Source organism: Haliotis rufescens, unplaced genomic scaffold, assembly GCF_023055435.1.
Source record: "Haliotis rufescens isolate VD_foot unplaced genomic scaffold, xgHalRufe1.0.p SCAF_16, whole genome shotgun sequence".
In the NCBI taxonomy this organism is placed as follows: domain Eukaryota; kingdom Metazoa; phylum Mollusca; class Gastropoda; order Lepetellida; family Haliotidae; genus Haliotis; species Haliotis rufescens.
Genome location: NW_025963846.1, coordinates 15,406,751 through 15,422,013, shown reverse-complemented (window position 1 = coordinate 15,422,013; position 15,263 = coordinate 15,406,751). Strand labels below are relative to the sequence as shown.

Genomic DNA, 15,263 nt, shown 5'->3' with positions numbered 1-15,263 from the left:
GCAGAGTTGCGTCCCGTGGGCACGCTAGAAACCTATGATTGTGGGTTCGAATCCCGGTTCGCCCCGATTATGTTTCTAGGTTTGTCAGCACCATACCCGTGCTCGTGGGTTTAACCCAAGTGATAAACGTCTGAGACCTGCATCACTTTCCTCCCACAGCGATATAACTGGAATACAGTTTAAAGCGGCGTTAAACCCAACTCACTCACCCACTATATCTCTGTTGAGAGGATTGCAATGTGTGTTACCCTGTCGATCAGCAAGGCTTACGATTAGAGTTATTTCTCTTTGGTTTGAGAAGTGACAGGGAGGAAAATGGACGTTCTATCACATTGATTAATATAGTTATCAAGCCGTAAATTGGGTTAAATTAAGGATTGACTTTGAATTCCTTGAGGTTCATTGTGGTATAAATCGAAAAACCGATGTGCAAAGAAAAGTTCTTACAAAAGTTTGCACAGTTTTTTCGATTCATACCTCAATGAGGGGGGTCGGGTAGCCTAGTGGTTAAAGCGTTCGCTCGTCACGCCGAAGAACCGGGTTAGATTCCCGACATGGGAAACCCATTTCCGGTGTCCCCCGCCGTGATATTGCTGGAATATTGCTAAAAGCGGCGTAAAACCGTTCTCACTCACCCTAAACATGTGTTAGCTACAATATGTTAATCAAAACCAATTATATAAAACAAAGCAGACAAAAATGACGAGACTGAAAAACATTTCAGGGGTAGAAATACACACTGCGAGAAAGCCTGCATGTTTTCGTTTTCATTCGTTTCCGACTGCCTCTGTGGTCTAGTGGTAGAGCATGCGCCCAGAGAGCGGAAGATCAGGGTTTGATCCCCTGCCGCGTCATACCAAAAGACGTTAAAAAATGGTACTTGTTGTTACATTGCCTGGCGCTCGGCATTAAGGAGCTAAAACAAGGACTGATCGGCTCAGTGTCAGTATTTTGTGTCTTAGAGGGGAACTCATGTTAAACTGCGGCATACAATCGGCAATATTCCAGTACAAGCAGACACTCACGTCACCATGTAATTGCATTAATCTCCACTTCCCCTTCGTTTCTTCGGCGTCAAAGGGTGGTTTTGACGATGAATATACATGCATTTTGCTAAAAGGTCCCGTGCATGACAATACAGATAAGCAGAAATGGAAGTCCCTCGACAAACGGGTTCACCGACTTGTCACAGTGTTGAAAGAAGTCCGCTTCGGTGGGCGTGGCTTCATTTTTGTACATTCATTGGGAAATTAGTGCAATAACGCGTGACCAAGTCAGCTAATCAGAATGCAGGAATAACAATGAACACAACACAAATGTAATAATTACTTTCACAATAATACTGCAATAGTGCGGGGTACCATGGCAACGCTTCCGCAATAGTGAACATAGCCTCCATAGTCACCACTAAAAGAATTTCTTGTCTTGACAAAATATGAAAGCGTATATGTTTAATAAAATAAACAGTAAAATAAAATAATACGCAGTGGGTAAGCGCTGTCCCATTCATGACCAACTCGTGTTATTCCGGGACAAGCCGAATAGCGACTCGTGCCCCTCTCGTGGCCAATTTTTGCGACCGGGTTCCGTCTTAGCGCAAACGGGCATACCTAAAATAATTTTCAACTCGTTGCGCAATGGTTCACATATATTTTCCCATATATTATATATATTTCAGATGCAATTTAAAGCACATCTGGACATGCGGAATTATACAGTATGATTGAACACATTTAACTGTTTCTTGGGTATAATTTTAGATGCAAGACATATGTAAAAAAAAGAAATTATTTCTGAGGGATTCTTTGACGAAGAACTTGAAATCATACGCGCATTCTGATTGGTTTGTCGTATTTTCGCACATAACATTCATCGATAGGGGGACGAGTCTTCTTGCAGGTTACGGAAAGGGGCGAGTGGTCACGACTGGCGCTGTCCATGCCAAACCGGATGTTGTTAGGTAGCAACTACCGTTTTCTCGCTGGACAGTAAAACGTGATTTCGCCCGAGCACATGGAGCATGGTTTAGGCAAGTTTTTTTACCCTTTACATTATAACTTGAACTAACTCTTACTTATATCTTGCACGCAAGGGCTCCCGACACTCAATAACAAGTTCAATATTTCTTTCTTTACTTTGGGGGTTATCTTGCGCTATAGAGTAAAAACAACATCATTACTTCATATTTGAGCAATTGTGTGTCAATTTTAGGCTATTTTAGGATTTCTATCAATGTTTTACCTTTTTCTGATGTATAGATTCCGAGATATTTAACAAAACAAAAGCTGTTCGAGTTGATGGTAGTTGGTTTATCACTGTCTGGGTTGTTGATTTTATTATATCAGCTGAATGTCTTGGTAGTTGTAGCACGACAAAATCTCATTTATACCTTGTTCCTGCCTTGTTCCTGCCTTGTTCCTGCCTTGTTACTGCCGATAAGTAAAACATGACACCATGTCCAGGATATGTATCCTTCTAGAAATGATAGAATGTCTGGTTCATGATCACTTGATTGTCTGGTCAAAACACGAGTGTTTACAGGCCGTGGCATGGCAGGAGTACTGCGGTGCGGCGTCAAACAACACAAACACATACTTTTTATGCAAATTGTGTGAGTGACGGTGCTACCCGTCGAACAGGACATGCTTACCCTTTTCGAGAACACCTGGTGTCATCACCGATTTTCATCGATCCATATATATAAGTTTTACCAGTTTTGACTTTGACGCCAAAATTATTGTTTACCCTCTATGTTAAACTTTTATCGATCAGAAACCGATTATCATCCTCCAGTCAACTAACCACGACACCAAAATCAGCAACTCGGCAGCTGTTTGCGGTGTACAATTCATGTCCTTGTCCTGTTATCTACCACCGAGTGTAATCACGATCAACACAACACCCCATGTAACGAAAGATGTACGTACATGCACAACGCATCACAATACGAGCTGAGCGTGTATTCGGGGAACAGGTTACTATCGCAACAGTTCATGAAAGTAGGATACCCTCACACGTGTTGTATCTTGTCATGAATCAGGGACAGATACACGGAATGGACAGCGTGTGGCCGGTAACTGGATGCTGTACTGTGTAATAGGTACGTATAATATAGACAGTCTGTAAGTTATCAACGAGGCAGATCGTAACACACACGTACACTGCCACATGTTCCTTGTAAAAAACTATTCACCAGCTGTCACCGGGTGCTTGCAGACAGAGTCGATCTCGTCGCTCCTGATCTTTATATAATACTGGCGTTGTGTTGATGCAGCACAGCCATGAAGGGTAGTACTGCAAGCACAGCGTTCATTTGTTTTGGAACTTGGATTCTTGGCGTTAATGGAATTGTGAGTATTTAATTTTTATACAATGTATTTAAGTGATCATCAAGATGATTTTTCCTTTTTTCAATTTACTAACAAAATACTTCTTATACAAACGATACTGATAGGAAAAAGTGCAATTTCAATAAGTGAATAATTTTTTTGCAAAAAATGTTATGAAATTTTTAAAAACATGCCTGTTAATTCTAGGATCCCGAAGCAGCTCTTTTTGCATCTTCTAACAATATGTAATCATTATAACAAAAATTCCCTTACCAAGATACGGGGTGAGTGAGTGATTTTGATTTCACGCCGCTTTTAGCAATATTCGAGCAATATCTCGGCGGGGGACACCATAAATGGGCTTCACACATTGTACCCATATCGGGAATCGAACCCGGGTCTTCGGCGTGACGAGCGAACGCTTTAACCACTAGGCTACCCGACCGCCCCTACCGAGATACGGAGACCAGTAGCTTGTCCTTAACTGTTTTGATTTAAACTTTATGCAACTCATGTCTAGATATTTCATTTTAATATCAAATCTTATTTTTATTTATGTAAAGATTTCCAGCTGTAAACAATATCATATTGACGTATATGCATTATTCCACTACACACAGCCAGATAAACCTGTAAAACACGCAGTCAATCCACATTGTTTGAAGTTCAGCATACCGGTTGAAAATATTAATCTCGTGCGTGAATGTGCCGTATTTATACACAGAAACATACAGAAAATACAAACAACTCGTCAGTTGGTTTCATCTGTGCATTGTCAGAATCTGAAAAACTTAATGTGGAAATACAATATATGCCTGCCAGATAAACATCGAAATTAGTGTCCCCCTGTAAACGAATAAAACAATCCTAATGTAGAAGTTTTCGGTTACCTAGCGTGACGCGTATGTGACAAATGTCCCACCCTGGCAAACTTGTTTCATTGATGCTGGCATGGTGAAACGAACAGACCTATTCCGACCTTTGTCTGGGAACATTTAACATAATGTTAATTGATATACTTGTAATGGTAGGAGTTACACATTCGTCTGAACAGAAAAGCATGGGTGGGGCTAGGGAGTCGGGTTTGATGGCCTGTTCTCACCACATCCAGAACTTACACTTACGGATTAGGCTTTGTGGTGTGCAAAGTTATTTGACGAATAAGTGTGGGAGGGTGTTCCTTAATGTTTTTTATGCTTCATAGAGTCATAAACACAAAGATTTTTTTCCGCGTCAGCCAGTGAAATTTCTAAAACTAAAATATACTTTATCTATTTAGGAAATGACATTCACTTTGTGTGAGTTTATTGAAATATATATACTTTTTTAAAGTAAGCCTTGACGATATACGACTTTTCCATCAAACAAGAGGTCGGTCACACGACCGCGAAACTGAATTTCATAAGTGTATGAAGGACACATTTGACGTTCATATGTTTTATAGAGATTGTATTCTTGAAAAATCCCTTACACATCCCTGTGGGGAACCCCTGGGGATTCCCTAGCATCCCTTGCACGAATAATTACAGAAGCGTTGTTTCTGATCTTTGGGTCACATGAAGCTCCGACGTTCATTCAGTTTGGCCCTCAGTCTCGTGGAAAACGTTTGAGCGTCAACTGTATCGTTCGTGCGCTGATGAGCATCAGATTCACGGCCACGTGACAGACCTCTCGTCCAGTGGAAAAGCTGTGTAAATGTTTAGTCATACGTGCAATAAACAACGATACCTGATATATTTTATAGAAGACTCATACCAAACATGTGTTTATTTCCAGTTCCTAAAATAATATGCAAGCATGGACAGAACTTGTTGCTCAAAGAATCCTGCATTTGTCTCCAGATAATAGTCCATCAGTGGTGTATGACGTCCCCACTCACTGTACAAGCTGACCCGCCAGAATCCCAGAGTCGCCCCCCGGGATAGAAAAGGTCTTCAGCAACAAATGCTGTCCGTAAAAGGCGACTATGCTTGTCGTAAGAGGCGACTAACGGGTTCGGTTTGTCAGGTGGTGATGCAGGTCATTGTATCCCAAATGCGTGGATCGATGCTCATGATATCAATCACTGGATTGTTTGGTCCAGACTCGATTATTTACAGACCGCCGTCATATAGCTGGAATATTGACCCATTGTCCGTTAGCACCAGACCTGCAGTTATGGGTTGCCTCGAAGTACCAAAAGGACTATCGCGAGCTACATTACTTCGGGCTTTCCCCCCACGCTATGCTGATTCGCTCTCATGATGTCCTGTTAAAGGCACTATTGAGCCTGAACTTCTAGGCTCTGATAGTGTATAACAACTTTAACTCTTACATTATGTTTCTAGGTTTGTCAGCACCACATCCGTGGTCGTGGGTTTCATGGAAGTGGTAAACGCCGGAAACCTGTATCACTTCGGGCTTTCCTCCTACATTAAACTGACACGCCATGATATAACTGGAATACTGTTAAAAGCGGCGTTAAACCCAACTCACTAACTCATGATCAGAACTTACAAAAACGTGCATCAACAATATACATCGGCTTCCAAGTCCCCGTTCCACAAAGCGAGGGGCGGTCGGGTAGCCTAGTGGTTAAAGCGTTCGCTCGTCATGTCCCATGTTTGAAGCCCATTTCTAGTGTCCCCCGCCGTGATATTGCTGGAATATTGCTAAAAGCGGCGTAAAACCATACACACTCACTCACCCCACAAAGCGATCTTAGCGCTGAGACAATCCCATACTTTAACACAGGCTTATAATAATCGGAGAGCTAAGATCGCTTAGTAGAACTGGACCCAGAGAGTTAACTAAGCCACCTTTCCACGATTACTCCGCTGACAACCACGCTACACTCACACAAGCCGCCAACATCATAAAGCGAAGAGAGATGCTACTCAGCGACAGATGTGCCCATCCAAAGTCCCAGTAAGCCGACCCACTTCGCTGTGTTATTGTTTATACCCCCACCAACATCCGCCTCACCCCGCCAATTTCTCAACTAAGGCAATGATACTTTCTCTCCTCTTTTTCTTTATTTATAGGTATATTATTTCAATAATACCTTAACTGATAATAATTCTACAATCTATTCTGTTTTTTTGGCATAGTTTGTATTTAGTGGTTTTGTTTATTTGTCTGTTTACTCCCCCTTTTTTATCTCAATATATACAACTTAACATAAATCTATTTCTTCATCAATACACTCAGCCCCAACAGTTTATATTTTGGGTCAGGTGTAACACTATTGCCTTATTGCCTTATTTATTATCAAATCAGCCCCACCTGACCTCCTCCCCGAAATATAAATTTTCGAAATCGGAGAGTACGGGTGACCCAGTCGTCTAAGGCACAGCGATTCGCTGTGCGGAGTTGTGTCCCTTGGGCACGCCAGAAACCCATGATTGTGGGTTCGAATCCCGGTTCGACCCGATTATGTTTCTAGATTTTTTCAGCACCATGCCCGTGCTCGTGGGTTTAACCGAAGTGGTAAACGTCTGAGACCTGCATCACTTGGGGCTTTCCTCCCACATTAAGCTGACACACCGCGATATAACTGGAATACTGTTAAAAGCGGCGTTAAACCAAACTCACTCACTCACACTCACTCAAAATCGGAAGTGGACGTTAAAACCTTAAGTACTAGCAATGCTCTTGGTTTTTGCCGAGGACGTCAGAAAACTAGGTCGGAACAAGAGCCATAAACATGTTTACCAATGTGTGCAAGATTAGTGCAAGATCAAGTTTCATTGTCGACGTACGTCAAACAAGAGATGAAAATTCGGAGGCAATGATTATAACATAACATATCCTGTGATAATTCCTAGAATAACAAAAACAAGTTTCATAGAATTTTTAAAATTCTTTAGATAACATTCCAAATAATTGACACAGTTGACTTTGTAACACAACTTTGAAAACCAGCAGTCAATAGGCATACGTCATTGTTCAGAATAATGTGTTTACGTTGGGTGGAATGGCAACACAACGTGAGGGAGGTGTTAAGCGGCATTTTTACAGCTGTATCCTATAATCGAGCCATCCCCGGGTTAGAATTGGCCTTCAGCATCCCATGCGGTTTGAGGTGACTAAGGGGATCGGGTGGTCAGGCTCGCTGACTTGGTTGATGCATGTCATAGTATAGCTCAGTTGCGTAGATCGATGCTTATGAATCACTGTATTGTCTGGTCCAGACTCGATTATTTACAGAACGCCGCCTTATAGCTGAACGGTCCAGCGTTATACAAAAAACAAATATAATCGATCCAGGCAAACAAGTGATTGACAGCATGAGTAACGATTCGAGAAGTCGGGGCACGATCCCACACAATCCGGCAGGTCATACAGCCCACGCTTTTTGTTTGTTAGTTTGTTTGTTTGCTTGTACATGTCCAGCTACGCAGGAAAGACCTAATCAGCATTGGGTCAGACAAAGAAGTGGTTGTTATTTTCAACATGCTGACCCATGTCATCCAAACAGCAAAAAAACCTCACCACCAGCTGATAATAACAATGTGCCGAGGGGAACTCATGGGGGTGTATGTGATTTTGTACCCAAAACAAATGTTTACCTCAGTGATTTTGTGAAGCATAAAACATCTATAGAAAATTTTATATTTCAGTATATAATTATATTATGTCCCTGTACATTGCAAACGAATTAACAAAAATATGAAGCACAATATCGCTTTATTTATTACTACTGAAATAATGCATAGCCACACGTTTTCTCGGGGGTCACAAGCCAAGCAGTGTATCATCTCGGGATAGTGAGTGAGTATGGTTTTACGCCGCTTCTTACAATATTCCTGCAATATCATGGCGGTCGACACCAGAAATGGGCTTCTCACATTGTATCCATTTGGGAATCGTACCCGGGTCTTCGGCGTGACGAGCGAACGCTTTAACCACTCGGCTACCCCACCGCCCTTCATCACGCGATAAGTGTGGACACTACTAGATGTCGTTGAGCTTTATCCAATCCTATTGATGTATTATGTCATTAATTTTAAATAAAAAGGTACTGCATATTTTGAAGCTAATACCAAATTAGAGGGGGTGGGAAGGGACAGCGATTTATATTGTTGCTGTGACAAAGAAGCATGCAACAAAATATTAACGAAAAGATAACGCAATGGTACATAACCAAAGCTGTTTTACAGCAGCCACTCAACATGTACCTGCATTGTGAAACAGAATACGGGAATACGTCTTTAGCTCCACCACACTGACGCACACACATTAATGCCACAAACAAGAAATCATGTGACGGAAATATGTTAATAGACGATTAGTATACAAATGTATGGGATTTGACAAGGAACCTCTGATGTGCACACCGGTGATACTCGCGCTCACAGTGTTACTGATGTCAACAGAGACGCGTTCTCCTTTGTGTGTTGGAATATTGGTGGTCTTCTCAGCAAAATAAATGATGTTGACTTTTTAACTTACATCAGTAAATTTGATATTGTGTGCCTTGTTGAGACATTTGTTGTAAATATTCCAGGAAAACATTGGCTACATGGATATGATACTTTTTACTGTCCTGCAGTTAAGTTATCCAACTATGGACGTTTATCAGGTGGTATTTGTCTGTGTGTACGTCAATCACTGAGTAGTTTCTGTAATGTTATACAAGCAGATAGAGACAACATAATTGGTCTCTCGTTATCTAAAGATTTATTTAGAATTGACAAAAATGTGAATTTGTTATGTACCTATATCCCTCCAATGGGGTCTCCTTATTATAATCATGTAAACACCAATAGTAACATTGTAAAAGTAGAAGAATTCTTAATAGATAATGATGAAATGTTTTCAAATTCATACAATTTAATCTGTGGAGATATGAACGCGAGAACAGGTGAGAGAAATAACCCTGATATTAGCAATAATGATGATAGCTTCAATCATACCTCCCCTTTCCCTGAGGAGGAGGATGACCCTGTTGAGGATCGTACTTCACAGGATACAGTTGTAAATAGATTTGGTCAAATGTTGTTGGATTTATGCTATGTTTTTAAACTTTACATCGTAAATGGACGTGTATATGGTGATACTAATGGGGAATTTACTTATTGTAGCCAACATGGATCTAGTGTGAACGATTATTTTATAAGTTCACCAGATTTTTTTCAGTTTATCAATATGTTCACTGTCGGTGATCGATCTGATTCTGATCACTTTCCATTAGAATTGATGTGTAGATTTCCAAATATGGGTAAGAGGTGCAACAATGATTCATGTATGGATCCACAAGCATCAGAGAAAATTGTATGGAATGATCATTACTCCAGTTTGTTTCTTGATAACCTGAGATATAATTTTACTGAAAACAAAGAAATGGTCCTTAAAGAAATTGATAATGCTATTGAAAACGCAATTAGCCACTTTGTCGACATTGTATTAGACTCTGCTAGCTGCATGAAAAAGACAATACGACATAATCCACAATTTGCAAATCACAAACCACTAAGTCTAGAATGTAGACAAGCGAAACGAGAAACACGTAGGGCACTTAGGAGATTTAGAACACAAAGAACAGTCGCTAACAGAATTGTGTACTGTAGACAAAGAAATCATTATAAATTTTGTTGCAGAAAATTTAAATCCATTTCACGTAAGAAATCAGCTGAAAGATTGCATAGAAGCATAAATAGTCAATCTAGCTTTTGGAAACAGATAAGAATCATATAACGAAAGCAGAATGGCTGTGCCATTTTAGAGAGGTTTTTGCAAATGACAATGTTTTTTCTCCTCACTTAGATGATGAAAATGAACTCAGTCCTAATCAGTTTACAGATATTGATGCATTCATACTAAATTCTACGATAACTGAACATGAAATTACATCATCAATAAATAAGTTAAAAAAAGGAAAATCCGCCGGGCCCGATCAAGTGCTGATAGAAATGCTTAAATGTTCCCAATTAGATATTATGCCATTTCTTCATAAATGTTTCAACAAACTCTTTGATAATCAAATATTTCCAAACAGTTGGTCTTGTTCAGAAATAGTCCCTCTACATAAAAAAGGCGATCCGAGAAACCCTGACAACTACAGGGGGATCTCATTAATGAGTGTTCTGGGGAAAAATTTTACCTCTGTTTTGAATAACAGGCTTACTAACTGGGCGAATATGAGAGATAAGATACCGGAAGTTCAAGCTGGTTTTAGAAAAAATTATTCAACCATAGATCATATTTTTACATTATATGCTGCAATTCAAAAATGTCTAACACGTCGTAAACACAAGGTTTACGTTGCTTTTATTGATTTTAAAAAGGCATTTGATACAGTTGATCGTTATAAATTATGGTGTTGTTTAAGAAAAGCTGGACTACAAGGGAAGATGTTTAATATACTACAATCAATGTATTCAAATATCAAGTCATGTGTACGTAGTGATTATGGTGTTACTGATTTTATCGATTGCCCATCTGGTTTACGTCAGGGATGTATACTGAGTCCTCTGTTATTTTCGTTTTTCATAAGCGAATTATATTATGAAATCTCAAGTAACGGCAAGCATGGCATACAGATGTATCCTGACATCCTTGAACTTCTTATGCTCCTTTTGCCGATGATGTTATTTTACTATCTGACACTGTTATTGGTCTACAGAATCAGTTGAATGTATTAGATAAATATACTAAGGAATGGAATTTATCTGTAAATTTAGATAAGACACAAATTATAGTATTCAGAAAAGGGGGTCCTTTAAATTTTAGGGAAAGATGGTACTTAAATGGACAACAAATTAATGTAGTTAATGGTTATAAGTATCTCGGCATAATGTTTAATTCAACACTAAATATGAACAAATGTGTATCTGACTTATCACTGCGAGGGAAACGAGCTTCACTTAATATAATGTCTGTTTCACATAAACTTGGAGTTATTACTCCAAAAGTATTTTTCAAATTATTTGATACTCAAATACAGCCAATTTTATTGTATGGATCTGAAGTGTGGGGTTACCGAAGATATGAATGTTTAGAAAGAATTCACCTACTGGCATGTAAAAAGTTTCTTCGCGTTGGAATAGCAACACCAAATAATATGATATATGGAGAATGTGGAAGATACCCACTTTACATTAATTCACAAATAAAGTGTTTAAAATATTGGTTTAATATCATCCGTATGCCAGAACATCGGCTTCCGAAAAAAGCTTATAACATGCTCTTTCATTTAGATAGTATCGGTAAAGTTACATGGGTATCGCATATTAGGACACTATTATTCTCACATGGATATGGGTATATATGGCTTAACCAATCTGTTGGTGATCAACATTTATTTCTAAATGATTTTCGTAAAATAGCAATAAATATGTTCTATCAAGGGTGGCAATGCAACTTGGAAAATAGTTCACGTTATGATTTGTACAGAACATTTAAGACTCTATTAGAGCCAGAAAAATATCTATCAGTTTTAACAAATAGTCACCTAAGAAATGGATATATTAAATACAGACTTGGCTTGTCAAAACTTATGATTAACTATGGACGGAATATATCACTTGAAAGAATACAAAGAATTTGTCCATTCTGTAACTCTGCAATAGAAGACGAAATACATTTTACCTTTGAATGTCCTTATTATGCAGAATTACGTACTAAATATATACCAGAATGTTTCTTATCTAAGACGAGTAGAATAGCTTTTGTTTCTATTTTGTCATCGAATGATGCCGATGTAATGTTTAAACTGTCTTTATTTGTAAAACATGGGATGGAACTACGAAATAACATGTTGAGTGGAAATTCATAATTTTAATTACCTCACCCTAGAAAGCCCAGGCCTCATGATTATCACTGATTGTTAAATGAATGTTATATTTATATAATTTTTTTTGTATCTCCCAATCTGTAAATTCTCACCCACTGTATTTATCTGAACTTGTATATGGGCCGATGGCCTTTGATACAATAAACATCTTTGACTTGACTTGACTTGACTGTATATGTTAAAGGTACAGAGACTTAAGGTCATACTGAAGCTTGTCACTTTAATGACAACAAAGCATCTCAACCAGGATGTTGATAGAGTCTGCTGACGCTGCGAAACTGTGTACGGAACGGGCGTGTAAACAAGTGAGCCTGAATTCGTCGTATTGGGCTTCACTTCGTTTCTTGGAAACAAGGAAATGTCGCAGTAACCTAGATTTCTAGCTGCAGATGTAGGTATATATAGCCCTAGTGCAGCATCACCATCACAAACACTTCACGTTTTGCAAGAACAAGGTAAGATATATGTTTATTCACAACTCCATATACATGCTCGGGTTTTTCTCTTTCTTACTCGTTGGTGATGTTTCTATGGCAAACTGCATGTCCTGGATGTTGATTCTTTTCTCGTTAACACGTTGAGTTATGATATATCAGATACACAGGACAACTTACATTGTTTCTTTGCATAAACCATTTTGTAGCTTCGTGTATGTGTAATTCGCAGTGACATGACATGCGTGTACATCAGTTTTTAAATATTATTAAGAAACAAATTAGCCACCCTAATGCTGAATTAGGCGGTTACCTTGAATTTGGAAAATACTCGATTTTGATAGGTCAATCTGCGGTATTAAATCACAATAAACCACCTCTGATTGAAACAGTCGACTTGAAGGCGGCATCGCCGCGGAATCTTTCATTTTTAGACTAGTACATGAACTTCTTTTACAGTTATTTCTGTAGTATATCTAAATAATCATGTGTACAATTGTAGGCTACAAAATGCAAAGATGCGGTAACTTCAATATTCAAAGGATGTGTACCAATATATTTCTACATTTCTAGAAATCTACAAAGAGAATGTTTTCAAGTTTTGAGGACAACAAAGACCTTTCTATTTTGAACTCTTCAAAAAACGACTGAATGTGCGATCAGAATGTGCGATAAGACGCCATAATAGTCACGTGTGGTGTAGAACAAAACCTTTCCAAGGCTTGCTTAGTTTTCTTCAGGGTGCCCCCCTCATGTTAGCTTAGTACGTTGCCGTGCTACATGCTTTCATGTCCCTGTCATAGGTTCGAGTGAAGTATTAGGCTGTAAACAAACTGCTTGAGCACATACAGTGATATAGAGCGCCATATTCTGTTTAATGGCTGTTGTCGGTGATTCCGTGTTCTGATCGACAACCCACTCAAAACACTAGATTCAACCCGTGCCGCTTCGCTCAATAGATTTGCTAACACCAAAGAGTTCGCGTTGTATATAGTCATGAGTGAGTGAGTGAGTATGGTTTTACGCCGCTTTTAGCAATATTCCAGCAATATCAGGGCGGGGGACACCAGAAATGGGCTTCACACATTGTACCCATGTCGGGAATCTAACCCGGGTCTTCGGCGTGACGAGCGAACGCTTTAACCACTAGGCTACCCGACCGCCCCGTATATAGTCATGGTGGAATGGAGATAAACATACTGTGTTTTCAGTGTTGAGCTAGGTTACCTGTAAATTTAACCTCGCTAAACTGAACTTGGAACCGAACGCGCAACGTGAGGTTTCAAATGTTGAATTTAGCTCGTTTATCTCATAATTCAATCAAGCAATCACCTATAATAATGAAAAATGAAAAATGACAAATTAAAACAATGTTAGCAGGCTAGCAGACTCCCCACTATGTCATGTCGAGACGAATTGCACGTACATGTAAATGCAAAATTGTTAATGAATTTTAAACTATCAGTCTAATCTAAAATAGCAATCAAAGTTATCCACTGACATATCTTAATTAATAGATTTTTTTTTTGTGGAGGTGGTGGTGGGGGCTATATATTCACGTCAAACCGAATTCTACAGTCACAATTCCGGAATTTCGAAACAGTTTGTATACTGTCTCGGAATAAATACACTCCATTTTATAGTCATACTTTTCTCATGTAAATTCATAACACGACAGGTAGTCGCTAGAAAGCGCAACAATTCGCTGTACAGGGTTGCGTCCCTTAGACGTGCCAGAAACCTATGATCGTGGGTTGGAAACCCAGATTCGCCCTGATTATCTTTCCAGGTTTGTCCGTGGATTCACCAAAGTGGTAAACGTCTAAGGCCTGCATCACTTTGGGCTTTCCTCCCACGTCAAATTGACACGCCGTGATATAACTCACTCACTCCCCTCACTTTCTTCATTGTCGTAAAATAACAGCTTGTGATCCTGATTGGCCGGCTCCAGTTGTGCTTGATGCCAGACTGACGTTATACTCATGTCCACTCTGAGGTGGGCTTTTACAAACAGTCTCCCACCTCGTCTCCCTTTCCCAAACTTGAAATGACACGTATATCATATACATAATGTGTTTATATTCACAGATATCCAAAGATGACAAAACTCCTCGCCGTTGTAGCCATGGCCATGCTGTTGGTGCTGCCCTACGCCCATGGCAATGGAGGAAGTTGCTGGGCCCCTCCGTTTGTGTTCGGCTCGACGTGTAGTTCGGACACTTCAATTTTCGGGAGTCCGGGTCACCGGGTCCGCTACTCAGTCAGCGTCACTGGCAATGGGGGGACACTCGTGTGCTGTGAGGCCAGAACCTGTGACACCAGAGGCTGCAGACTGAGGAGTATTGGGTGTGGTAGCTCCACTTTTGGTTCCACTGTCCCTTGGGGGAACAATCTCGCCACTCCGGCTGTCAAGTGCAAGGGAACGCCTTTCGGAGCCTTCATCCGCTTTTCACACTGAGATGGGATGGATTTCCGGGTTCTTCCGCTTTACCCACTTTGATGGGACAGGCTCATCCGCCTTTGACACCGAGACACGGTGGAAACGATGTATGCTGAGTGGAAAAATCCAAGAACACTTCCTTTTAATTCCAAACAAAAAGCTGAAATATTTTGTATAATGTTTATACACCAAAGATGTCATATTTTATATCGGTTGTGATAATAAAACATGCTAACAAAATATGCGTGCTGTTAATTTCAGTTATTGTAATAAATAAGATGCTG

The 15,263-nt window shown here is 39.7% G+C and overlaps 1 protein-coding gene across 1 annotated transcript; it reads left to right on the top strand.

Moving 5' to 3' along the window:
• The first annotated feature begins 12,549 nt into the window (after positions 1 to 12,549).
• LOC125381006 lies at positions 12,550 to 15,126 on the top strand. Its single transcript, XM_048396916.1, has 2 exons — positions 12,550 to 12,560; positions 14,628 to 15,126. Exon 2 carries the CDS (start codon positions 14,638 to 14,640, stop codon positions 14,995 to 14,997), a length of 360 nt encoding a protein of 119 aa, XP_048252873.1. The 5' UTR covers positions 12,550 to 12,560; positions 14,628 to 14,637; the 3' UTR covers positions 14,998 to 15,126.
• Positions 15,127 to 15,263: the final 137 nt, after the last annotated feature.

Coding starts and splice junctions, on each gene's coding strand:
- LOC125381006 (XM_048396916.1), top strand. CDS start 14,638: ATGACAAAACTCCTCGCCGTTGTAGCCATGGCCATGCTGTTGGTGCTG.